This window comes from Lutzomyia longipalpis, chromosome 1 (genome assembly GCF_024334085.1).
Source record: "Lutzomyia longipalpis isolate SR_M1_2022 chromosome 1, ASM2433408v1".
Taxonomy (NCBI): domain Eukaryota; kingdom Metazoa; phylum Arthropoda; class Insecta; order Diptera; family Psychodidae; genus Lutzomyia; species Lutzomyia longipalpis.
In genome coordinates, this window is record NC_074707.1 from 45,557,505 (window position 1) to 45,582,962 (window position 25,458).

Genomic DNA, 25,458 nt, shown 5'->3' on the forward strand with positions numbered 1-25,458 from the left:
TGAAAAGATCGAAGAAAAAGAGAATTTTAAGAAAAGGACATAAAAAAATAGATTGGGCGCCCATCTCGCGAGTGTAGTGTATTGTGACGGAAGAGGGCTTCAACAAGAACAGCAACATAAGGTAGGCTCTACCATTTTGGTCACTATCGAACCGGAGAAAAAGGGACCCAGCGCCCAGCATTCCATCTTGAAAATTCCCTCCTCACAATGCCACCTAAGAGAGGTGCCCCCGGCCTCCGCGCCACTATTGGCGACGCCACCGCATCCACCAAAAATATTCGCGACTTCTTCCAATCACTCAGCCAAGAAGATCTGCAATGCTCCACAAATGCTGCCACAATCCAGGGCAAATTAGATAGGCTCTCATTGATGCAAGAGAGGTTTTGTGATGCCCGTGATAAATTGAATGAAGCCCAGAGAACCCCAGAAGAGATTGAAAATGATTCCCAAGCTGAAATAGAATTCTTGGCGGCATTTGAAACCGCGGAAGATATCGGTATGATGAAGCGCGCTGAGATGAAGACCTTTAATGATGAGCATCGTGCCAATAACGACATCATGGCCAGGCTTACTCACGCGATTGAAATTATGTCCGTAAACCATTCCCAATCTGCCCAGCACCCCAAGAATCATGTGAAACTGCCCCAAATTACCCTTCCAGAGTTCAGTGGCAAATATTCCGAGTGGATGGGATTCCGAGACATTTTTGTTTCCACTGTGCATGAGAATTCAAATCTCCCTGATGCCGTGAAAATCCAATACCTGAAATCATCGGTGAAAGGGCAAGCATCTTCACTGGTGAAGCATCTTGCAACCACTGCCGAAAATTATCCCATCGCCTGGCAAATGCTCACTGAACGTTTCGAGCGTCCCGCAAATATTGCTATGGATTATGTCCGTCGACTAATTTCCCTCCCAAAAATCCAAACCGCCAATAAAGACAATGTTCGAGAGCTTACTGCTCAATGCCACGAAATTCTTCAGGCCTTAGATTCCCTAAAGGTCACTGAACGTGATCTCTGGATTATCAGTCTTATCTACGATAAACTCGATGCCGAATCTCAATCCCAATGGAATAAGGACTCCCCTGAAGGCATTCCCTCCTGGAATGATTTCTATAAATTTCTGGATAAGCGAAGTGAAGTTCTCGAGAAGTCTCCTGCCTTAGATTCGGTGGTCAATAATATTAAATCGGAAACCTCGAAAGCCAAGACCACTCCATGGTCAAAGAAAAATACCACGAATATTGTGAACAGTACAATTGTCAATGGTTGCTCTCTGTGCCCAGGAGAGAATCATCCAATTTTCCGCTGCAGCGCTTTCACTGCGAAATCCCCAAATGATCGATTGCAACACATTCGCACAATGAAGTTGTGTCGCCAATGTCTTACCGATATCCACATGACCAACACCTGCGCGTTCAGAAAATGCAAGAAATGTGATGGGAAACATAACATACTCCTCCATGATGCTTTCGCGAATTCCACAGCTCCATCCGTCCCAAAGGATGATCCAAAATCATCCAAAGAATCAGCCCCAGAAAATACAGTCCAAAAATCCAATGTTGGTAAGGAAAATGTACCAACCGCCAGTATTACAACCAATGTGAATACTGCCAATGTTTCCCACAAAACTCAAGTGTTCCTTGGCACTGTTGTTGTTAGAATTCTGGACAAAGATCGAAACGTTCATCTCTGCAGAGCTCTTCTTGATAGCGGTGCGCAACGGAGCATCATCACTCAGAGTCTGTGCGATAAACTTCGCATCCCAAAGAAATCGGTGAGCATAACCGTGTCTGGAGTCGCCAATAGGCTCTGTGGCGCAAAACATCTCGTGAATGCTACCATTTTCCCACGTCATGCAGAAGATTACATCAATCTTGACTGCTTGGTGATGCCATCGATCAATGGAAATATGCCAAACTGGAAGGTCAACCCAGCAGACTTCAATATTCCGCCAGACATAGTTCTGGCAGATCCTGATTACCACGTACCTCGACCGGTAGATCTTCTCATCGGTGGTGATAGGTACTGGAGAATTGTCCTAGATAATCAAGTATCATTGGGACCCAAGATGCCAATCCTGAAGAACACCACATTCGGTTATGTGATCGTTGGAGAACATGAAATCAGCCAAAATGATGGAAACTCTAATGATGACGACAAGGTCAATCTGAATGTTGTAACTATTGAAGAACTTGATTCAACTCTTCGCGCCTTCTTTGAAATGGAAGAAGTTCCTGCAGATAAACCCATTTCAAAGGAACATGAAGAGGCAGAGAAATGGTTTGTCGAAACTCACACACGAAATCCTGAAGGTCGATTCGTCGTGCATCTCCCTTTCCGAAAAGATTCTCCTCCCCTAGGAGAATCTCGATCCCAAGCTATAAGTCAGTGGCTTCGTACTGAAAAACGCTTAGCACAACATCCCATCCTCAGAGATATCTACAATGAGACCATGAAGAATTATCTAGCCAACAATTGGATGGAACCCGTTCCTCCAGGAGAACTTATGAAGCGACCATGTTTCTACCTACCACACCACATTGTGTACAAGAAAGGTGCACCATTGTCCAAAGCCCGAGTCGTCTTTAATGCTGGTGCTAAGTCATCAAGTGGTGCTAGTCTAAATGATGCTCTTCTTATCGGTGCTGCAGTCCAATCTGATTTGTACTCCATTCTAATACGATTCCGCCTCAAACAGTACACCATGACTACAGACATCTCAAAAATGTATCTACAACTGAAACTCTACTTACCTGATGCCGATTACCAACGCATTATTTTCCGTGCTAGTCCACAAGACCCAATTCAAGAATTCAGAATCACATCTGTTTGTTTTGGAGTTGCATCATCAGCTCATCATGCCACCCGAGCACTCAAACAATTGGCTGATACATATGAGAAGGAATTTCCACTTGCTGCGAGAGCCATCAGAGAACATTTCTATGTTGATGATGGGCTAATAACCGCTGATTCTCTCCAAGAAGCTCTAGAAACGCAGAAGCAGCTCCTTGAACTATTTGCATCCGCTGGATTCCATTTGAGCAAGTGGACATCCAATAATCCCGATTTACTGATCAACATCCCACCAGAAGATCGCCAGGACTGCATGAAGGAAATCTCAGGAAATGTGAAGGCCTTGGGAATTACATGGAATCCCAAAAATGATGTCTTCAATTTTGCAGCTCCTAAAATGTCAGATGGACCTGTGACTAAGAAAACCCTCGTTTCTGACGTAGCAAAACTCTTTGATCCTCTCGGTTTAATTGGACCGGTAATTACTGATGCTAAGATTCTCATGCAGGAAGTTACCCGTCGAAAATTGGATTGGGAAGAGGAACTACCAATGGATTTGCTTGAGAAATGGCAGACATTCAAGAGTCGCCTGAAGGATGTGGAATCAATTTCTGTACCTCGTTGGATTTCTCCAATGGAAGCACCCAAAATTCAACAACTGCATGGATTCTGCGACAGTAGTAAACTTGCACACGGTGCTGCAATTTACTTGGTCAGTATCAACACAGAGACAAATGAAATTACCTCCAAATTGATGACTTCAAAATCACGAGTCAATCCAATTGATCCCATTACCATTCCCCGGAGCGAACTCTGTGGTGCTGCACTTTGTGCTAAACTCATGGCAAAAGTTAGCAAAGAGTCCGGCATTTCCGACTGCTATTATTGGACTGATTCTGAGATTGTCCTACATTGGATTAATTCTCCACCAAAGGATTGGAAGATCTTTGTCTCCAATCGTGTACGTGACATTCAAAACATTTCTGATGTGAAGAAATGGAGACATGTTCCATCAACAGAAAATCCCGCTGATATAATTTCCCGTGGAGCAACGCCAAAGCAACTTGCTGATTCCCAGCTATGGTGGAATGGACCGACGTGGCTCAGTCAAGATTCTTCATCATGGCCACCTCCTTTTACCAAGCATTCTCTCACGAATGAGGAAGCTGCCATCAATCTAACAAATGAAGAGAACAGCAATGGATTCTCTCAATTTGTGACTGCACATTCCAAGTACATGCGTCTGCTACGCGTTACCGCATATTGCTTGAGATTCAAGAAAAATCTACGTTCCAACCCTGAAGATCGTTCTCTCGGTCCACTGTCACCTGAAGAACTAGATGAAGCCCTCAATTGTCTGTTGCGTCAAGAGCAATCAGAGAAATATCCTGATATATTCGAAGCAATAAATTCTGGTCAAATCCTAACCAGCAAGAAATGGAAATCGATTGCTCAATTCAATCCTTACATCGATCCCAAAGGAGTGATAAGATTTGGTGGTCGTATTGAACGTGCAGCAATTCCGTATGATGCCAAACATCCGATTCTTCTACCGAAAGGACATCTTTCTGAGTTAATATTTCGTCATGAACACCTTCGCAATCTCCATGCCGGACCTCAATTACTTCTCAGCACAATTCATCAAAGATTCTGGGCTATTAGTGGACGGTCCATCGCTCGTAAGATCACTCGAAGCTGTGTTTGTTGTTTTCGACGTGAGCCTCGTTTCCTTCATCAGCAAATGGGACAATTGCCAGAGTCAAGAGTTAATCTCGAGAGTCCGAATGACCTATTCAAACATGTAGGTATCGATTTCATTGGACCTTTTAAAATGAGAATGACTATACGAGGAGCAGCCACTCGACCAGTTTGGATTTGCATTTTTGTTTGCCTCGCAGTCAAAGCAATTCATTTGGAATTGGTGACGAGTCTTTCTACTGAAGCTTTCATAGCTGCCTTTCGCCGTTTCACAAGTCGAAGATCATCTCCAGCTGAAGTTTATTCTGATAATGGGAAGAATTTCATTGGCGCTGAAAGGGAGTTGAGGAGACTTTTGTTCCAAGAGCAAGGACAACGTGAAATTGTTGATGCCACTTCCGGCGATGGCATAAAATGGCATTTCCAACCAGCAGCATCTCCACACCATGGTGGAATTTATGAAGCAAATATAAAATCCGTAAAATACCACCTGAAACGAGTAATTAAGGATGAACCTTTGAGCTATGAGGAATGGCTTACAGTGATTAATCAGGTGGAGGCAGTCCTTAATAGTCGCCCATTGACTGAACAACCAATTTCACCCGTTGACGACATTCAGCTTACACCTGGACACTTCATTGCTCATAAACCATTGAATGCACTTCCGGATCCATCACTGGAACATCTCCCTACAAATCGATTGTCTAGATGGCAATTGTGTCAACAAATGATGCAAAATTTCGCAAAGAGATGGAAGACCGAATATCTCCGACTTCTCACGAAGAGGAATAAATGGTTGAAGCTCGGAGACAATTTGAATATAGGAGATGTCGTTATCTTTCATGATGAACGATTCCCATCTCAACGTTGGCCACTAGGCCGTATTATAGCAGTTCACCCAGGCAGTGATAATTTGGTGAGAGTTGCTACTATTAGAACCACTCGTGGGGAATACACGAGATCTGTGGAGAAAATCGCTAAGCTGCCGATCCATCTTTAATTTGCTACGTTCCAAGTTCCATGTTTATTAGTCCTATTCAGAGGACGTGTTATTGTTCAGATCATCAAGAAGATCAGCCCGGGGAGTATGGAAGTGAAATTTGTGAAAATTTAAATTTGATCTTAGTGAGTGTGTGAAATAAAAAAAGTAGAACAAAAATTTAGAGTGAAAAGAGTGCAGTGAAAAGATCGAAGAAAAAGAGAATTTTAAGAAAAGGACATAAAAAAATAGATTGGGCGCCCATCTCGCGAGTGTAGTGTATTGTGACGGAAGAGGGCTTCAACAAGAACAGCAACATAAGGTAGGCTCTACCAGGAGTCTCTGTACCAAATTTCATCGCGATCGGACCAACGGTGTAGAAATGCATAGCTGAACAGACACGATATTTTTATTTGATTTTTAGTAAATCTTTTATTATTATTATTTATCGTAGCGATAGAAAAGGAGACAAATGTTAATTGTAGGTCATATAGCGTGGGGTAGCACTGAACTTGGCATAGCTCTTGATGACCTTATTGACGGCTTCGAGGAAGTCCTTTTCCGTGGCCACTTTGCGACGTGCCCGAATGGCAAACATGCCTGCTTCGGTGCACACCGACCTAATCTCAGCTCCCGTGGAATTGGGGCACAATCGTGCTAGCAGATCGTAGCGAATATCCCGTTCCACAGACATGGAGCGTGCGTGAATCTTGAAGATGTGTGTTCGTCCCTCGAGATCCGGAAGCCCAAATTCCACTTTCCTGTCGAGACGTCCGGGACGCATGAGGGCTGGATCGAGGGTATCGGGACGATTGGTGGCCATGAGAACTTTAATGTTGCCACGCGGATCAAACCCATCCAGCTGATTGATGAGCTCCAACATGGTACGCTGAACTTCATTGTCTCCACCGGCTCCATCGTCAAAACGTGCCCCACCGATGGCGTCAATCTCGTCGAAGAAGATGAGGCAGGCCTTCTTGGAGCGTGCCATCTCGAAGAGCTCCCGCACCATCCGGGCACCTTCGCCCACGTACTTCTGCACAAGCTCCGACCCAATGACGCGAATAAAACAGGCATCTGTGCGATTGGCCACGGCACGAGCGCACAGAGTCTTCCCCGTACCTGGCGGCCCGAACAGCAGCACGCCCTTTGGAGGCTCAATGCCCAGATTCACAAACTTCTCCGGCTGCAAAAAAAAAACATTTTTATGAGGCAAAGAAAACAAAACAAAAAGAAAAGATTTCCTTACATGAAGGAGTGGCGTCTCTACGACTTCCCGAAGCTTCTCAATCTGCTCCTTGCACCCACCAACATCGCTGTACGTGACATCAGGTTTATCCTCCACCTGCATCATTGTCACAGTGGGATCAATCTTGGGCGGGAGGGGAATGTGGATTTGATATTTATTCCTATCAACTCCCACCCGCATACCCTCCTCAATGTCCGTGGGTGCCACAGAATCCGCCAGGTCTACGACAAACTTGGCGAATTGCTTAACATTTATAATGTACTTGGGATCGTCGCTGTCCGCGTTGATGATTTTGGTGCATCGAGCCACCTGAAGCGGTTGCTCATTCTGCAGGGTCTGCTTGTCAGCCGCCAGGTCCCACAAGGCAGGTGGGGCCAGCCCTGTGTCGCTCTCCTTGATACCAGTTAACTCATTCACCTGCTTAATAGCCTTCTGGATGTCATCCTCAATTTGCTTAATGGCTTTGTGATACTGCCCTTGTCCCTGGTCATAGAATTGAGGTTATGTTACTGAAACTTTCTCCAGCTCTTACAAATCTCACAGGAAATTGCTAAAATACTTACATAAGTCTTCAGGAGTTCTATATCAGCCTCATCGAGAGCTAAAAAAGCAAGAAAAGTTGTGAATTTCCATGAAAATCTCCCTTCTTATTGGGATTCGTCAGCAAAAGGGAAATCCTCCAAATTTTACCTTTAATTTCCTTCTCTTCGCCTTCTTCACTTTTCACCTTACGCATATCATCTCCCAGGTGATCAGGCATTGCAATTCACGTTAATTTCTACTCTCTATTTCACGAAAAACACAAAGAAAATCTTCCTTTACACGGAGAAGAATTATTCCAAAGATTACAAGCAACTTTTTGACATCCGGACAGCACCGTCTTCTTCTTCTTCCTCGCAAAGTTCGCGCAGTTTGGGGAAAATTTGAAAGAAGAAGAAGAAATTCGCGTAACGGACAAATCTGCCGGAGTGTTTTGTTCGCTCACATTATCAATTTTATCAGAATTCAACGAGTTTTTACGTATTTCTGCGCCACAGAAACACCCTCAAGGTAAACCAGAGGATTCTCTAAACCAGTTCTAGTGCGTGTTTAACTGTTTTCCGGCGAAATGAACGATCCCGGTGGTAAAGTTGTGAGTTCTCCGCTGGCGTCGTCGCGCTCAATTCTTCGTGAAATAAATCGCATGGAAATTGCAATGCAGGTAATTAGATTTTCTCTCCTAAAAGTACTCAAGGATACCCTAAGCTACATTCCTGGTGTGAGAGATTGCCCGAAATTGGGGTGGATGTGGAGGAATTTTTGAAAATTCCGCGATGCATTTTCACGCATGTTCGGTCGCCCTTTGCCGTTGCAGCGATGGGCAAAAAAAATGAAAGTTTTCCAATCAATATGGCTGAAAGTGGAGCGATTTTCCGTGAATCTCTGGGTATTTTGGTGAAATAGATCCACAAATTGCTTGTGATTGTGGTGCAAAAGTGCCGGAAAGTGACCAAGAAGGTGCAAGGAAGCAAAAACAACATCCAGGAAGGGCATTTAGCTGGTGAAAATCTGGGTAAAGTTCATTGTAAACAACAACTTGACAAGAAGTGCTGGAAAAATCCCAAAATTCCTTCAAACTCCTCCAATTGGCCAACAAAGAAGTTCCAGAATAGCCCAGATGAATCTCAAGCAAGACAACTTCATCCAAAATTCATTCCGTGAATTGGAAATGCCTCAAAACAAGAAAAATCCCCAAATGAGAGACTTTTCCTACGTCGAGAGGAAAAATCAATTTATTGAGCTTCTCCAGCATTTTCCTCATAAATCAATCAATTGCCACGTCGGGAGACAATTTTCCCAGCTCCCAGCATTGATTTCCGGGCGTGTTGGGAATTGTTGAGTGATGCATTTATAAATAAAATTCATTGAACTTGAGAGCGGCCCCCCTATGCGGACGCTCCGGCCTAATTTTAGCTCCCTTTTTTGCCAGCAGTACACCTGCAAAAGCGGCATAATGCAAAATACAATCACGTCCGATGGTTTCTCTTTGATTTCTCAAGATGCCCCAAAAGGTCTGAAAGACTTATTAGAAAGAAGAAATACCCACGATAAGGCATAAATCATTAATGAGTTTTGTGATTCCAAAGGAGGACAATGGGTTTGTGTCACAAATATGATTTTTTTTATTTTGTACTTTCATGAGAATTTGAAGAAAATCCATTTTCCAAATAGCAATAAAGTTTTTTTTATTAATGTGATTTAAAGGATTAGAACGATTTTTATGAGAAAATTTAATTGTTGGACAGAATGGTCAGAACTGACTTTGGCAATTCCCTAAGGAAATCCTTTTCTGACACTTTTTAACCGACAAACGGTAGCTTATTTATTTTTCAAAGAAAATAATAAGGAAATTTTGAGAGTTTCTCAAATCTGCAGCTAAAACTTTTTTTTGCCACCTACCCACTTAACCCACTTATAACTGTTGCAACTGCTACCAAATGGGAGTGAAGAAGGCGAGGTGATTTGCCGAAAGCTCTGCTAAAAATTGCGTTTTTCTCGGATTGGCACGCATTTTTGACGCTCCCGGAGGAAGCACCTCAGTTCCTACTAAAAAACTAACGTAAAAAAATAGTCTTCATTCATAGAGTAGATCGTTGTCAATCAACCTAACTCCTTAGAATTTGAGACATTATGCAAAACCAGAAGTTTGATGGGAGAAAATCCTTCAAAACTCGGTAAAAGATTGTTAAAAAGGCTTCGGAAAAGCGTTCATAAGTAAGGGAATAAAAATACGAGGAATTTTTCATGTTTCCAGCGACGTTTTGAATAATTTTTATTGATCATTAGGTTTTGAGAAATATGTCTAATTTATTAAGTAGGACTAAAATTAGCTCTTTTTCCCTTTTCAATGGGCTTTATTCAAAATTTCGCTGAAAACATGAAAAATTAATATTTTCATTACTTTTTTAAAGAATGTTTTACCTTAGACTTCTCGATCTTCTATTATAACCAAACAGATTTATAATATTTTGATAAAAAAATTGAATTCTCTTTCTACACTTAGGGGTAGATTCTGATAAAATCTTTTCTTTTCTAACACCTGAAAAGTTGTTGTAAGATTTTGACAGATGGGTGTTTTTAAATCGTTCTATTGTCGTTCTAGAAAAGAAAAAACAAAGAATATCTGAAAAGGCCTGGAAAAGTAGTTTTCCTTCAAAAATACGATTAAAGATAGAAACAAAATGTCAAAATCCTATAAGATTTTTCCCGGAATACCAAAAATCTTATAACTGATGAATTGTAAGAAAAAAAAAGAAAAGATTTGTATCAGAATCTACCCCTTAATTTAAAAAAATCGCCATTTTGATTTTTTTTAAATGTAATTTCAGATATATCTTGTTTCTATAAAAATCAGAATGATTAATTTTCTCGTTATATTCTTTATTTTTGGATAAAAAGAGACTTTTTCATATCTCAAAAATTAATACTTGAAGGAAAAATATTAAATAAATTCCCTAATTAATTACAATAGCTGTCACAATTAGCTTCAAATAGTGTTGATGATCTTTCACCACGAAAGCGGCACATTGTTCTTCCAAACATCCCAAGATATGTGCGGAAGAAAGAAAATGAGATGTTGATGAGAAAAAGCCAGATTCTCTCCCTCTCTCTCTGTTTACACCGCGCGTCGTTTAGTGAATTTTCTCTCACAGCTTCTCTGCATTTTCCAACGATGAAAGAAGAAATTGAAAGAAAATTATAATTCATGTCATTTCTCGTGGCCAAGATCGCGCGCGCACAGTTCAACTTGTCGCTGTGTCTTTGTTTTATTTTTAGTCAAATCGCCCCTTGCTCTCTTTTTTTTTATTATTTAACTTTTCTCGTTGTCCCACTCGTGTGTGGGGCTCCTTTGGCCATCTGCGATAGATAAAATACATTCTCACATGAGAGTTAATTGAGAAATCTCACGGTAGCCAAGCAGTTCCCAATGGTCCGAGGTAGCGATCAAACGTGCACCGGAATCTGCTAGTTGTGAGAGATTCGAGAGGAGAAGAAAAATAAAATTAATCCGTGCCAGTGATTATCGCGTGGGTGGCTTTGTGGTTGAGACGAAGGAGCCAGAAGATTGTGGGATCAGGATGGATTTTATCCTGTCCAAGATCATCAGTCGACCTCGTAGTGTGTCCGCCGATGCCAAAGGGTGCCATCAGCAGACGGCAAATGGTGGGATCATTGAGAGTGGGAATAGTGTCGAGGTCAGTGCGACGATCTAATTTCCTCCTCACACACAAAAGTAGTTTAAACCCAAAACCTTTTGGCGAGAAGATCTTTTTTTCTGCACGTCGTTCCGCACGAGGAATTGCATTTTTTTTCTTCTTCTTCAATTCCGCAATATTCGTATCATTTTTCTCCCTGACGTCTCGTTAATTGAATTAGTTTGTTACATTTTTTTCTTCTTTTGAAATAATATGAAAGTAGAATACAAAGTCTCTTTGAGCTGAAATGAAAATTTATTCGCAATACTCTCGTGCTAAAGATCATCGTGCAGCCACAAAAATGTGCTATTTTGGCTTGAAAAAGACGCAAAAGCTGCAAAATTCTTTAACCCAAATCCGCCCCTTAATTATTTTTCATCATTTTTTTTTTATGAATTCTGGGGCGGAAAATAATATGAAAATATTGATAAAACGTGTAAGAAGAATGTGGGGAAAATTACCTTGAGGCTGTGCGCGGGATGATGTTGTGGAGCGAAGGCGCGAATCAGAGGAAAATGATGCGTTAGATAAAGTGTGAAGAAAATTAAAATTACGTATTATTTGTTCACTCAATTAAACACTTAAAATTAACAGTGTGAAACAACATCTAGTTCCTTTTAGATTTTTATTATTATCTTATGGTTTTATTGATGGGAACAATAAATGGAAAATTCAGAGATCACAGCTTGTACGGCTGCTCCAGAATTTCTTTATCATTTAATCGGGGGATTTTCTTGAAGATCATTTTGAGGATTTAGAAAATGAGTTCAAAAAGGTCTTTCAACTGATTTTCCTGCAATTTGTTTTCACATTTTGTGTAAACAAATATTTTCAGAGAATTTTTCTAAAAAAAAAATGAAGAAAATCCGGAAAATGGGCCTTATTCAGTGACCAAGAAACCCTTGAAATTCGCTTAAAATCTTGAAGTTTCAGTAAAAAATTCAAAGATTTCACGGGTTTCTTGGTCGCTGAATAAGGCCCAATTTCATGCAAGAGGCAAGAAATAAGACAAAATGACGTCATTGTTTACATTTTTAGGCAAATTTTAGACAGTTTTTTCAATTTATTAAAATTATAGATTCCAAATATTAATACAATTAATTTATTGCATTATCCTGGGAATTGTTTTCAATAAAAAAGTTTAATTCAAAGGCAAAAGGGTAAAAATAAAATTAAAAAACGTTAAATCACATTTTGCTATTAATTCAAAGAAAATCCGGGAAATATTCGGTAAAAAATAGAAGCAATGACGTCATCTATTACTGTTTTATTTCTTATGAAGCCATCATACAAATGCTTCATTGATGATTTTAGATAAGTTGTTTTTATGCTTCATGCAAGAAATAAAATAAGGCAAAATGACGTCATTGTTTACATTTTTAGGCAAATTTGAGCCATGTTTTTTCAATTTATTTGAATTATAGGTTCTAAATATTGATTTAATTAATTAATATCCTGAGAATCCTTTTCAAAAAAAATTCAAAGATAAGTCAAAAAGGTAAAAAATCGTGGAAAAGAAAATGGAAAACCGTTAAATCGAATTTTGCTATTAATTTGAAGAAAATAGTCATGTTTACGGCCCTATAATTGGCTAAGAAATTCGGATAAAACATTCTCATAAAGTAAAGTAATTTACTAACATATTTTGCAACTAATAATCTCAATTAAATCATTCAAATTAAACAATGTTGGTAGCCACATAAATAATTCCATTAATTTAATAAATTCAATTTAAATTTTGCGTGACAAATGGGTTAACAACGTCTCACAGTTATGTATACTTATACATATTTGTATGTAAAATATTTTCGTGATCTATTTCTCAATGCTATTTGCATTTAATTGCAATTTCGCGGCTGATTATGGGTCATTTATTTTTTTTCTTTTCCTTCTCTTCAAGAAAAACAGAATTGTAGCTCCAAAGAAGAAGCAAAAAAAAACGTCACAAATGGATGATTTTTTGGCATTTTTTTTTTCTTACACATGATTGAATATTTCTTGACAATTTATTTCTATTATGGAGGGATTTTTTTCTCTTGAAGCTGATGGCAATTTTTGCTTCTCTGTTCATTTGTAGGCGCCACAGAAGTCACAGCAGTTGAGCCTGCGTCCGGAGTTTGAAGGTAATGTTACAAGTTAATAGAAATCTATTTTCATCAAGAAGATGTTTCCAATCCAACACACGTTATGTCTTTCGCAGACCTCCAACCATCATCGGGGAATTTTATTGATAACTTGCATCCGGAAGCTGCATTGGTGGAGCAAGAAAGTAAGTTGATATTATGTGTGAGAAGGGAGAAAAATAATTTTTGAGAAAATAAGAGGCGTCTGTCTGGAGAAGAAAGAATTATTTTGGGATGTGAAAATAGATTTATGGGATGTCGTTTTAAGTTTCCTCTTCATTTTCTTTTAAGTTTTTTTTCTTATTATTTATGCTTGTTTTTATTTTTTATTTGCAATGATGGTTTAAATAAAACAAAAAGGGGAAGGAAAAAGCCCCAATTCAGAGGATCATCAAGGTGGTTCCTATTGCAGTGCTTTATCGTCCGATGACGAAGCATTTGTTGAGTGTCACTCCTACATTGGTGATCAAACGGTGGACAATTCTGTTCTTCTCAATGCAACTGTTGATGTTGCTGTGAATGAGAAGGAAGTTCAGGATCAACTTTCTTGTACATTTGATAGTGGAACAGGAGATACAAACACAGCTAAAAGTCCTGGGAAAGCTGATGTGAATCTCATTGCAACGGAATTTGTGGAAGAGATTGTTTCAAAGGCTCTCTCTGCTGTACTTCCTGTAGCTCCTCCTGCTGCGGTTGAAGAGAAAGCAGCAGATGAAGAGAAGGAAGTTGTTGTAGAGAAAAAAGTTGTTAAGGAGAAGGAAGTTGTTGAAGAGAAAAAACTTGTTGATGAGAAACAATTACCTCATGAGCTTGAGGAAGTTAATAAAACAATTGATTTACTTCCAAGTCCAACAATAGAGGATAAATTAGATAAAACGATAGAAGTTGATGAGAAAACAGCTGCCAATTCCACAGTTATCATTGAAACGGATAAAAAGAACATTTCAATTGATGAGGAAATTCTCAAATTAACTGAAAATCTTTCAAAGATCACAATTCCGCGGGAAAGTGACGAAAAGGATCAAAATCAGCAAGAAGAAGAACAATCTCCTTGCAATTTCAATGGGACATTTGATGTTTCCATGAAAAGTGTTGGTGATCTCAATGAGACAATTGTTCTTTCCAATGATCTACCTTCGAATGATTTTGTAAAGAATTCAGTGAGTCCCAAAGCAGCTCCTGCTGGTGAATTGTGTGAAGAATTACGTGAAAATCCCGTGAAAGAAGTGCAAAGTGGTGAAACGTGCAAAATGCCAGAGACTGAATTGAATGTTAGTCGAAATGGGAGTTTTGATGAATCAAGAGATTCCCCGCAAACCCCATCAGTTGCATCGTCAGTGAGTAATTTAGCAAATCAACCCGATAGTGCCAGCAATACATTTGTTGAGAATCTTATTACGGAAAATGTGGATTTTGCATTCAAAGTGCCAGATGTGCCGGGAGATGGGATGAAGAAGAAACTCTTCGGCAAGGGGCAGCAGGATATTCCAGCTGATATTGCCATTCCCGACACGGAATTTCAATCTGGGAATGAATGTAAGATTTTTTTTTCATTTTTTTATGTTTGCAACATTCTTTGGTCTATTTTTTTTTAATTGTTTATTTGTTAATTTATGTTTTACGGTAAACGGAGGGAAGTTTTGTTGTGTGAAGAAAAGGAAGAGCAATATTTTCCACATTTTATGCATTTAATGTCTGAGGGGAGGGTTTGTGAAAAGAAGTTCTCCATGCAAAGGAAAAGTCATTCATTCACCTCACATGAGGAGTGCAGACAAATAAATCGCAAGAAAGGGGTGGATAATTGGTGGGAAATTGTGACAATTCTGCAAACTTTATTTGCAGAAAAAAATCAAAACATTTCTTTGTGAATTAATCTGCCCTTATTGAGAAACTTGCTGTGAAATGATTCTCAAGGTATCCGAGTTTTATTATCTGTCAAAAAAATTGAGTGGTTTTCATGCTTAATAGTGGGCAATAACTTGCAAGGTGTAGAAGAGTATTAAACAGTATTACAGGTGGGTTACTTTTTGCCATCTTAAGTGAAGAATTAAGTTTGTTTTTTTGCCAAAAGAGAAAGAGTTTCTATTAATTGAAGACTTGGAAATTAATTAAAAATTCAAAAATGTGTTTGATTGAGAATTATCTGTGGAAAAGAAGAAAATAAAAGTTTGAACTACAATTTTTTCTGATTTTCTGCCATTAAAATGAATTATTTTTTCAATGAAAGCTCTCACAGAGAGAGGATCGAAATAGAAGAAATTTTATACCTTCTAAAGAATTTCTTGCCAACCCCACGAAAGAGAAAACAATTTTTACATTTTAAATGTTTAAAGTTTGAAGAACTTTGACCACTCTGCACGCAAATTTAGCCGTATGAATCATGCAGAATGGGGGTGATTGGTATTGTTGCCTGTGAAAACTATTTTGTGAAAATTATTTCCAATGTTTATTCATAACGGCTTTGTTTATCGCATTTAATCGTTCAAAGTTTGCATTTTGTGCCAAATCTTGGGAATTTAGAATGAGTTTTCAATATTTAGAACCTTTTTTTCATAATATTGATATTAATTTGATTAAAGAAATATTTGATAAAATTCAGCAATTATTCCTTAAAATTTATTTAGTAGTTTATCTACTATTAAAAAAGTTTTCAAAGAATGTTAAGTACTTTTTTTATTGATCTATGCTTGAACGAATTTAATTTAATCGACAATAAACACTTAATTGTTAAAGAAGATACAGAAGAGTGCCGAACAACAATTTTATTTCCAAACAAGAATTAAATATTCCTTATTGAACTATCTTGATAACTTTCTTTAGCACTTCATTATGTCCTATTTATTTAAGAAATTTGTTTTGTCTTTAAAAAATTCAAATAAGACTTTATAAAGTTTTTTTTGTGTGACGGTAAAAAAAAATTCTCAATTAAAGCCCCTCAATTGAGTTTATTTTGTCTGTGTGTGTGGACTTGCTCACCCAGCACACTCAGGGAGAGAGAGAGAGAGAGAGAGAGAGAGAGAGTGAGAGAGCATAAACACAGAGTTGAATAACATATTAATGTTTTATGTTTCTTCCGTAAAGCAACATTCGCCTAGTTGTGGCGGTGCACATTATCAAGTCTTCAAAAAATTTAATTTGATTTCAAAAGTCTTGTGAAAACTGCTAGATTTTAGGAGAATACAATTTTACCGTAAAAAAACTTTTTTTTTTATTAAAAAAAAAAAGGGTTTTTAAGGTTTAACCAGGATTAGCTTGAAGGTGTTTAAGAAAAAAACAAATCGAGATTTAATTTAAGAAGATTTCTGGGTAGTTTTGTAGCCAGAAAAATGTTTGAGTATCTACATCTTCTGTACATCTTACAGACCAGGTTAAAGGTTAGAATTAAAGTAAAAATTTTAGAAGACGTCGAACGTTAGAATTACAGTCAAATGTTATAATAGAAACGTCAAAGATTAGAAGAAACGCCAAATATGTTTGAAATAATGTCAAACCACTACAAATGAAGTGTCAAATGCTATAAAAGAAACGTCAAACGTTAGAAATTCACAATTTGTCAAAAGTTCGAATGCAACCGTTTTTTTTTCTTCAACATAATGCAAACAAATTTTGCCAATAAATTGATCAATTATTCAGCTCAATATTGAGCCAATGTAGGTTCGGATAGATGATCAATTATTGAGCTTAGAGGCTGAATTGATTTATGAATTATTTATCAATCATTGATCAATAGGATTAATTCAAACATGATTAAACATTTTTGTTGGCTCAATCATTTGTTTACTGGGAACAAGAACAATCTTAAAAATCTCTTTTACACCTCTCAGAATTATCTAAAAGAATATTTTCCACCTACCGCTACAACTATAATGTTTCTCGAGCATGTTAAAGCACTACATAAATACATAAATGAAGCATTTTATCGTATGAGTGAGAGAGACTGCAGCAAAAGAGAGATAGAGAGCTTGACTTTTCAATGATTGTGTGTTGGTTGAAAGTGCCATTGTAATTTTTTTTTACTGTTTCTGTATTTCTCTCTCTCTGTGGCTGTCAAGTTCGTGTCTCTCTTGTTCTTCCACCACATTTTTATATAGTTTTTCCACACACCATCCGTGTACATTTTGAGGTGGAAAAGAGGAAAATTTTCTCAGTGATTTTCGTGTTTTTCCCAAAATGTAATTAATTGGTGTGAAAGAAATTTAGCAAAAGTTGTAGAATTTCAGTGAATTCTCAGTGGGGAAAAGGTACAGATTAAGTATATTTTATTATAATGTGAAATCTCGATGACGGGGCCATAGAGAAGGTTTTTCTCTTCTTGTTGTGTGTGCATGAGACTCTCCCTGACTCTTGTATGTTCTTGTGAATGGAGTTGTGACGTTTTTAACTTTCTTATGCGTATTTTTTTTGAGACAAGAAGAGCAAGTTATCTGTTTTCTTTTTCATTGGTGATTGGAAAAGAAATTAGAAGTACCAGCAGAATTTTCCTTGCATTCTCAAGGGGAGATCTTTCAATGCTGTACGGGGACTATCAGTTTGTGAAGGTTTTTAGTTGAAATTTTAGTTATTTTGGACAAAAATTTTGTGATATTTGATGGTCAAATTGAGAGAGGGAGAGATTTCACGTGAAATTTATACAAAATTCAACACAGTTTTCTCCTTTCTCGCCCACAAAAAAAATATTAAGCAAGAATTGATTAAATGACTCACAACCAAGAGCTAAGAAATAAAAAGATAATGATGAATTAAGCGCTTCCGTGGAAAGAATTCTGTGTACATTCTGTGAGATGTTGGAAAGGAAAAATTTATATTACAGTGGAATCACGTACAGCAGTTCAAACGTTCTAATGTGAATTGAATATTTTATTATAGTGTTCTGTTTAAAGGGTTTCAGGCTTTTCAGTGGGCACCAAATGAAGATTTTTAAACGTTAAATTATTTTTGGATATTTTTAAAATTCATTTTAAATGTGAATTTGCTTGAAAAACCTTGAAAAATGGTTGATTTGTTTGGAAATTTTTAAAATCTCATTTTTTATAAATTATTTGAGGCTTAAGTTGAATATTTTTAATGAAATAATGTTTAAGGAAAAGAAATTTTAAACGTTAAAAGTTTTAGAAAGTCTGAAAAGTCTTAATATTTGTTTTGAATACGAATTTGCAAAGAAAAAATGGAAAAAGAAATTTATGAAATTTTACTTTTCTACGAATCATTAAGATTTCTTATTAACTAAAGCGATTTTGGGTCATATTCAGCTTAAAAAATCTTTTACTTTTATTTTATGAACTTTTATCGTAAAAGTCATCAAAATAATTTTTTATCATATAAAAAATATTTTACGCAGAATACCGATATTTTTATTATAGAATTTGGTTAAAACATTTTTATCAGTATGGGTCAAACCTTTGAAATGGTCATTACAAATTATTCCACAAAAATGTGAAGAATTCATAGAATGCATGAGGGGCAGAATTGTTTTTTTTATTAATTAATTGTTTATTTTTTGTAAATAAATTATTTAGGTAATAATCAGCAAAAACTAAACAAAAACATGATTTTGACTTCATAATTTTAGTTTGACAGCAATTTCTGTCAGATTCATAATTTTTCACATCGTCAAACGCCATAAAAATAGCTTAAAACGCTCTTGGAAGGACCTCCAACACTCACTTTTATCATAAAAGAAAAAACTAGATAAAAATTTTTACCCTGAATACCAATTCTATTCGGAACAGAATCTCCCTATGAGGCTACCGGTGTGCCTTAAGACTGCAGTCTAGTAGTCCCCTTTGACTACAGACTTTCTAATTCGGGTGGGAGGGTGGCAAAAAAAAAAAAAAAAAACCAATTCTATTTTTTTTTCATTTTTGGAGACTGTATAAAAGTTTGGAGACTAATTTTTTTTGGTGAATACCAAAATTCTTTTATCTTTTACGCTGAATACCAAAATGATCTTTTATTATAAAAATAAAAGAAATTTTTTACGCTCAATATGGTTCTTTATATGATTAAATAAAGTTTGAAATGAAAAAAAAAATTAACCGTCCTTTTGTGAATTACACGAATTTCTTGCAAAACAAGGCTCCTCTACGATGCTCCCAGTGTAAAAGAAGTAAAAAATAGAATAATGTTGGGAATGCTGAGGGGGAGGTACAACACCTCTAAAATTAAAGTTTTTTTTTTATTTCAATTTTATGAGGAAGGAAGAAGCAAAGAGGAGGGAAAAACGTAAAAAAAAGAAAAATAAAATGTGTCTGATTTGTTTGTTTTGTGGTTGTGTGCCTTTTCAGTTGAATTCACGGAATCGCATTTTGATTATTTGTTGACGAGAGGAAACAATTGTGGAGGCCCAATTGATCGGAATTCACTTCTATTGCGCTTCGATCCGCTTCTCAATCAACCTGTCCCAGTTCAGACGCAACTAAAGGCATCAATACGGCAGCAGCAGCAGCAGGAGAAGCTTGAGGAGGTGACTGAGGAGGAGGAAGAAGGAGGAGCACGGTGTGAGGAATTCGGGGGTGATACACCGAATCTGGAGGACACCGTGGCACCGTGTATGTCGGAGAATGAAGAAATAGGGTTTTGTGTGAATAATTCCGAAAGCTCCCCAGTGGCCACGGCATCGTGTGAATACGCAAAAGATCTCAACTCAGAGAGTGATAGCTACAAAGATTGCCTCAGTCAGGCGTCGAGTGATGCAACGATGAGCGTCGACGTTATTAAGGACGTTGCATCTGATGAAGTTAAATCTGTAGTCAATATTAAGTGAGTTTTCTCTTTTTGAAAACTTTTTGAGTTTCCTTTTTTAAACGATTTTTTTTCGTGTTTTTTTTTTTGTAAAGTTCCGAAGATTCATTCAGGAAGGAGTACAAGATGGCAGAATTGGAGAAGAAAATAAAGAATGAAGTCCTCAAGACGGAGGACATTGAGAAGAAGCTAAAGGAGGCGGAGGCACGCGAAGAGAATCTCCTGAAGCGCTTAACAGAGAACCAAAAGACCATCACAAAGATGACGGGCGTCCTGGAGGCGTATGAGAAAACAATAGCAGAACTAATTGCGGAAAAGCAACAATTAATTGAGTCGTACGAAAAGAAATGTAGTGATCTACAAAATGAGAGAGACGTCAACTTCCAACATCTTACTTCCCTCGAAGCAACCTTCACAGATCTTCACGCGTGAGTTTGGATTTTCTTTTGAATGATTCTTTAAGGATTTTGTGATGAAGAAATGTTTTTTTATTTGAACAGGAAATACGAGAGAAGCAAACAAATTACGACGGCACTAAAGAAATCAGAAGAGAATCTCATGGCAGAGAAGAAGCAATGCCTTGAGAATTTGCAATTGCAGGAGCAGCGCTATGAGAAGATGAAGAGTCACGCGATGCAACAGCTGGAATTGTAAGAAATTTTTGATTATTTTCCGTTTTGATCTTGTTTTTGCTTGAAAAATTGGAAGAAAGTTCTCGATCAGAGGGTTAATCACAGATTTTGTGATTTTATTGAATGATTCATTGAGAATTATAGAAAGGGGGATAGGAAGAATTCAGTGAAAGATTTTTAAAAAACATTGAGGAAGAAACTTTTTTATTATTCTCATTCATTGAAAAATTCTTTTTATTTTTTATAGAAGATAAAAAGAATTTATTTGAGGTTTTAAATAAATTTTTGGAAAGACATTGCAACATTTTTCTGCAGAAATGATGGAAAGAGTCTTAAATGTTTGCCTTTATTGTGCAAAATAAAATTTATTTGCACAGCTAATTAATTTTCTTACATAAGCTTGAACATTGTCAAGCAATACTTGTTTAAATTTGCAAGCTTTACAGGTGATAAAGCAAAAATTTATTGTTCGGCTTGTACGTAAAAGATGATTAAAAAAAATACTTTTTTTAATAAATAAAATTCTGATTGGTAAGAAAAGGAAGTTCTTAAAAAATTTTAGATAAAAGGAAAATAAATATTTTTTTATGACGTTCAACATCCTCAAAATTCTCATAGAAGAACGTTTTGCAAAGGAGTCTATTCACAGTTGTTCTTAAGGTTAAGAAAAAAAAATTAAAGAAAAAAAAATTTTCTTTTCAGAGCAAATGGCAAATTGGACGTAATGCTGAAGACGCATGGGCAGGAGACGGCAAAGCTGAAGGCACTGCTGAAGAAGGAGGAAATTTCGCGGCTGTCCACGAATGAGCAGCTAATCCAGAAGACGCGTGAAAATGAGGAACTCGTGAAGATTTGTGATGAGCTTATAAATGGAAGTGCGCCAACAAGTTAAATTCCATTGTTTTTTCTTTTATTTTTAACTTTAAAATCTTCCTCGTCCACATGAAAAAATTAAAAGAAAAAAAGATGGGACATTTAAAAAAAATTATAATTTTCGTTTAAAAAATATTTTTTTTAGCAATTTGCGCTTTCTTCCTAAAAAAACATTTTGTTTGCCATTCTCAGTTAATTTGAGGATTGTAAAACGAGAAGAAATGGAGTAGAAATAATTTGGAAAAGCTTAATGGCGAAGCTTCAACAATTGTTGCATGAGGGGATGAAGATTTTCGTCTTTTTTTAATGTACAATAATCTTGTTATTCCAATGGGGCGAGTGGGCGTAAAAGACGCGATTTATTGTAATTTGTGTATTATTTTTTAACAACAAAATAAAAAAAAACAATTTCTATTTCTTAAAGATTTTTTAAGGTAAAAAAAAACCTTTTTATCCAACACTTAACTTGAAGAGAAAATGTGTAAAGAAAATCAATTAAATACCGCAAATTCATTTTTAAGGTTCATCCGTGTACTAAAAGGTTAATTTAACGTACAAAAAGCGATGGATCTTTATGTGAATTTAATTATTTAACATAAATAATGTGAATGTCAACTGAATTTATTTTGCATTGTGGAGCCATCAGTTGTGCAAAGAAAAAAAAACAAAGTATTTAAAAGAAAATTAACTCGCTTCGTTTATTTTTTACGTTTTCCCGGGATATTTTTGAGCCCCCTGTGCCGGCTCCAGAGGGGGGCACAAAAGGAAATTTCGGGGAGAACAAAAAAAAGTGGCAGGAATTCAGTGCTCTGCTAATATTTTAGACATTAAAAATGTATTAATGATAAAATAGAGGAAAAAAATGTTAGATGAGAATATTTTATCAAGCATGTAAACTCACAATACATTAAAAAAAAAAAACAAACCAACCTGCTATGTAAACACAATATTGTCTAATAAATTATTTTTTATTATAAATTCATTGTTTTGAATCTTTCTTTCACTAAAAAAAAATATCAGCGACGTTTTGATTTTCTTTTTCTTGGTTTAAGCGTAATTTTCTCTTTATTTTGAGGGATCCTTAACACTCGGAGGACTTTACTGGTAATTGCTACCAATTGGAACCTTAAAATCGTCACAAAATAAAATCTATTAGACTAATCTCGATGAATTTAGCATTATGTGTAGAGAATTTTAATTACTTTAAGATAGCAGAAAGAAAATCTCGAGAAAAGTCTTTTCTTTGGAAGATAATTGAGGTCAAAGTCAGAATCCAATATGGAGGATCAAATTGGTAATAACTACCAGTCAAAATGTCATACATTTTAGCCATTGTTTTGAGGTTATGTTTCCCCATATTTTCCAAATAAAGTACTCTTGTTCACTTTTCCTCGGTGAAAATTATTAATATGGATTAATTTTATTGCTGGAAGTGTCTAAAAAGTTACTTGAATGTTCAAAGTTTGTGATGATTTAGGCGCAATAATACGAAATTAATTCGTTTGAATTGGCAATTTTGCATGGATTCTACGCAATTTTTTTTCAATGACGATTTTCTCAATTAAATATTTAGTAATTATGTGTAGGAATGTTTGAAGGAGATTAAGAATTGGTGAAACTTTCGATCCTCGTTCAATAAACTGATTAATAATTAATTATTGAGCATATTTTATCAGCTGGTACTTATTACCAATTTGATCCTCCACGTTATGCCAAATGTTGGGTCCTCCAAGTGTTAAAAAACTTTCAATTTTCTGCTTTTAAGTCTTTGATTTTCCCGATTTTCCGGCTTTTATGATTTTTTTTCCAAGGTTCTTTGTAGCTGTGGCCGAATAATTTAATTTACCAGGAAAATACGCCAAAAAACTTGAAAAAATTGCAAGAAACAAGCTGCCTCCCGGAATTACCGTGTAATTTTTTACCATTCTGTTCGTAGAGCGAAGCATCACTGTGAGTTGTTTTGAACTTTCGCGAGAGCTGTCACTTTTTCCACCGAAGAAAAATCATTTTTATGGGGTTAAGAAAATTTTCCTAGCCGGTTAGGAAAAGTAAGTGAATCCGTGTGATAAATCCAAATTTCCCATCTGCAACGGTGCTCACGGTGGGGTGTGATAAGCCAAGAAGTTCATTTGGGATTTGCAAGAGGCACGCACGTGGAGAAGTTCGTGACAATGGAGACGAATGGCAATGAGAAGGTGCCCGGAAAGTCAAAGCAGCACCAGCGAAAGCGAAAAGATCAACGACGCGGGGAGGAAAAAGTGGTGGATGCGAAGGAGGAGGTGAAACCGGTGGAGGTGCAGCAGCAGGGTGCTGGTGAGATGGAGCCGCAGGGAACGAGTGAGGATGTGCTGAACAATATGCGAGGATTGGTGGAGCAGCTGAAGGTGGGGTCAAAGTACCTCATGCGTACACCGAAGACACCCGAGGAGGCAAATCAGCGCTCCTTCAAGTTCTGGTCAACGCAACCCGTGCCGAAGCTCGATGAGACCATCTCCACGAATGAGCCAATTGATGCAGCACGCGATGTTGCAGCCATACGGCAGGATCCGTACAGCCTTCCGGATGGCTTCAAATGGGACACGCTGGTGATTGATGAGAAGGACGTGCTGCAGGAGCTGTACACGTTGCTCAATGAGAACTACGTGGAGGATGAGGATGCGATGTTTCGCTTTGACTACCAACCGGACTTCCTCCGGTGGGCCCTTCAGCCACCTGGTTGGCGTACCGAATGGCACGTTGGGGTGCGCGTTGTCAAGTCCGGACGCCTTGTGGGCTTCATTTCTGCCATTCCCGGGCAGGTGCGCATCTACGACAAAGTGGAAACCGTGGTTGAGATCAACTTTCTCTGTGTCCACAAGAAATTACGCGCAAAGCGCGTAGCTCCGGTGCTAATACGCGAAATTACGCGCCGTGTCAATCTCACGGGGATCTTTCAGGCTGTCTACACGGCGGGTGTTGTTCTGCCGAAGCCCGTCTCCACATGCCGCTACTGGCATCGTTCCCTCAATCCCCGGAAGCTCATTGAGGTGAACTTCTCGCACTTGACGCGCAACATGACGATGCAGCGAACGGTCAAGTTGTACAAATTGCCCGAAACAACGAAGACTCCCGGCTTCCGGAAGCTCACCCCGCGTGACATTCCGGAGGCGCACAAGTTGCTTGATGCGTACCTGAAGAAGTTCAACTTGACGCCCGTCTTCACGGAGGAGGAATTTCGGCACTGGATCACCCCACGTGAGGGCATCGTTGATAGCTTTGTCGTCGTGAATGACGCCGGTGTGGTCACGGATCTCGTGAGCTACTACACACTCCCATCCACGGTGATGCATCATGCGGCACACAAGTACGTGAAGGCGGCGTACTCCTTTTACAACGTCTCCACTGTGACACCGTGGCCACAGCTCATTCAGGATGCACTCATTTCGGCAAAAACCCTCAATTTTGACGTGTTCAACGCTCTGGATCTCATGGAGAACCACAAATTCCTGCAGGAGCTGAAATTTGGCATTGGCGATGGGAATTTGCAGTACTACTTGTACAATTGGCGCTGCCCCAGCATGAAACCCGAAGACATTGGGCTGATTCTCCTTTAGAAATCTTCAGCAATTTTCTCCTCTTTCCTCCTTCCTACTCCTCCCACACACTACATCCCCCACGCGACTGCCCAAAAAGGCCCAACGTTAGAGCTTCTCCTTCAACAAAAAAAATCCTTATGTGGCGCAACTTTTATACAAAACATAAAAAATATGTAATAATCAGCATTTCCTCACAATCTGTGGAGCATTTTATTTCTCACACAAAAGAGAGTCTTTAGAAACAAAATAAATCGATTAAAATCTTTTCTTTTTCTGTATAATAGAATATTATTATAAATCTTGCAATAAATACGTGGCTAGAGAAAGAATTTTCTTCTTTTTTTCGGTTTGAAAATCGTTTTTGAATGGAATTTTCCTGAGAAGATTTCTCTTTTCTTTGATTCATTTGCACAAAAGGAATAGAAATAGAATAGGGGAGACTGGAGTTAGTTTGAGCCATTTTTTCATATTAATATTCTAAATTATTCTCTGAGAATTAAATTATAATTGACAATTCAATTATACGTATTGAACAATTTTTAGTAAAAATTAAAA

General features: G+C 37.7%; 4 protein-coding genes across 6 annotated transcripts; 3 read left to right on the forward strand and 1 right to left on the reverse strand.

Moving 5' to 3' along the window:
- The first annotated feature begins 207 nt into the window (after nucleotides 1-207).
- Nucleotides 208-5,610, forward strand: LOC129794067 (uncharacterized). The gene is made up of 3 exons (XM_055834699.1): nucleotides 208-4,477; nucleotides 4,697-5,412; nucleotides 5,557-5,610. The coding sequence occupies exons 1-3, from the start codon at nucleotides 208-210 to the stop codon at nucleotides 5,608-5,610; spliced, it is 5,040 nt and encodes a 1,679-aa protein (XP_055690674.1).
- A 271-nt stretch (nucleotides 5,611-5,881) lies between these two features.
- Nucleotides 5,882-7,604, reverse strand: LOC129787772 (26S proteasome regulatory subunit 7). 2 transcript variants are annotated; one of them, XM_055823535.1, is made up of 4 exons: nucleotides 7,415-7,531; nucleotides 7,288-7,325; nucleotides 6,725-7,207; nucleotides 5,882-6,661 (listed from the first exon to the last, which is right to left on the reverse strand). In XM_055823535.1, the coding sequence occupies exons 1-4, from the start codon at nucleotides 7,482-7,484 to the stop codon at nucleotides 5,951-5,953; spliced, it is 1,302 nt and encodes a 433-aa protein (XP_055679510.1). In that variant the 5' UTR covers nucleotides 7,485-7,531; the 3' UTR covers nucleotides 5,882-5,950. The 2 variants fall into 2 exon arrangements, with proteins under 2 accessions (XP_055679510.1, XP_055679509.1); XM_055823534.1 differs by having other exon boundaries at nucleotides 5,882-7,207; nucleotides 7,415-7,604.
- A 191-nt stretch (nucleotides 7,605-7,795) lies between these two features.
- On the forward strand, nucleotides 7,796-22,306 carry LOC129787771 (uncharacterized). 2 transcript variants are annotated; one of them, XM_055823533.1, is made up of 8 exons: nucleotides 7,796-7,925; nucleotides 13,037-13,082; nucleotides 13,160-13,228; nucleotides 13,443-14,618; nucleotides 19,367-19,841; nucleotides 19,919-20,251; nucleotides 20,324-20,473; nucleotides 21,158-22,306. In XM_055823533.1, exons 1-8 carry the CDS (start codon nucleotides 7,833-7,835, stop codon nucleotides 21,345-21,347), a joined length of 2,532 nt encoding a protein of 843 aa, XP_055679508.1. In that variant the 5' UTR covers nucleotides 7,796-7,832; the 3' UTR covers nucleotides 21,348-22,306. The 2 variants fall into 2 exon arrangements, with proteins under 2 accessions (XP_055679508.1, XP_055679507.1); XM_055823532.1 differs by lacking the exon at nucleotides 7,796-7,925 and adding an exon at nucleotides 10,595-10,959.
- An 806-nt stretch (nucleotides 22,307-23,112) lies between these two features.
- LOC129787774 (glycylpeptide N-tetradecanoyltransferase) lies at nucleotides 23,113-25,232 on the forward strand. Its single transcript, XM_055823539.1, has one exon. It carries the CDS (start codon nucleotides 23,500-23,502, stop codon nucleotides 24,919-24,921), a length of 1,422 nt encoding a protein of 473 aa, XP_055679514.1. The 5' UTR covers nucleotides 23,113-23,499; the 3' UTR covers nucleotides 24,922-25,232.
- The last annotated feature ends 226 nt before the right edge of the window (nucleotides 25,233-25,458 follow it).

Excerpts from the sequence above, each read along its gene's own strand:
- LOC129794067 (XM_055834699.1), top strand. The coding sequence starts at position 208 with ATGCCACCTAAGAGAGGTGCCCCCGGCCTCCGCGCCACTATTGGCGAC. Across the intron at positions 4,478-4,696 it reads TAGTGGACGGTCCATCGCTC|TCAAAGCAATTCATTTGGAA; the intron begins GTAAGATCACTC and ends TTTGCCTCGCAG. Across the intron at positions 5,413-5,556 it reads ACCCAGGCAGTGATAATTTG|ATCATCAAGAAGATCAGCCC; the intron begins GTGAGAGTTGCT and ends GTTATTGTTCAG.
- LOC129787772 (XM_055823534.1), bottom strand. The coding sequence starts at position 7,484 with ATGCCTGATCACCTGGGAGATGATATGCGTAAGGTGAAAAGTGAAGAA. Across the intron at positions 7,326-7,414 it reads CGAAGAGAAGGAAATTAAAG|CTCTCGATGAGGCTGATATA; the intron begins GTAAAATTTGGA and ends TTGCTTTTTTAG. Across the intron at positions 7,208-7,287 it reads TAGAACTCCTGAAGACTTAT|GGACAAGGGCAGTATCACAA; the intron begins GTAAGTATTTTA and ends TTCTATGACCAG.
- LOC129787771 (XM_055823532.1), top strand. The coding sequence starts at position 10,843 with ATGGATTTTATCCTGTCCAAGATCATCAGTCGACCTCGTAGTGTGTCC. Across the intron at positions 10,960-13,036 it reads AGAGTGGGAATAGTGTCGAG|GCGCCACAGAAGTCACAGCA; the intron begins GTCAGTGCGACG and ends GTTCATTTGTAG. Across the intron at positions 20,252-20,323 it reads ACCTTCACAGATCTTCACGC|GAAATACGAGAGAAGCAAAC; the intron begins GTGAGTTTGGAT and ends TTATTTGAACAG.
- LOC129787774 (XM_055823539.1), top strand. The coding sequence starts at position 23,500 with ATGGAGACGAATGGCAATGAGAAGGTGCCCGGAAAGTCAAAGCAGCAC.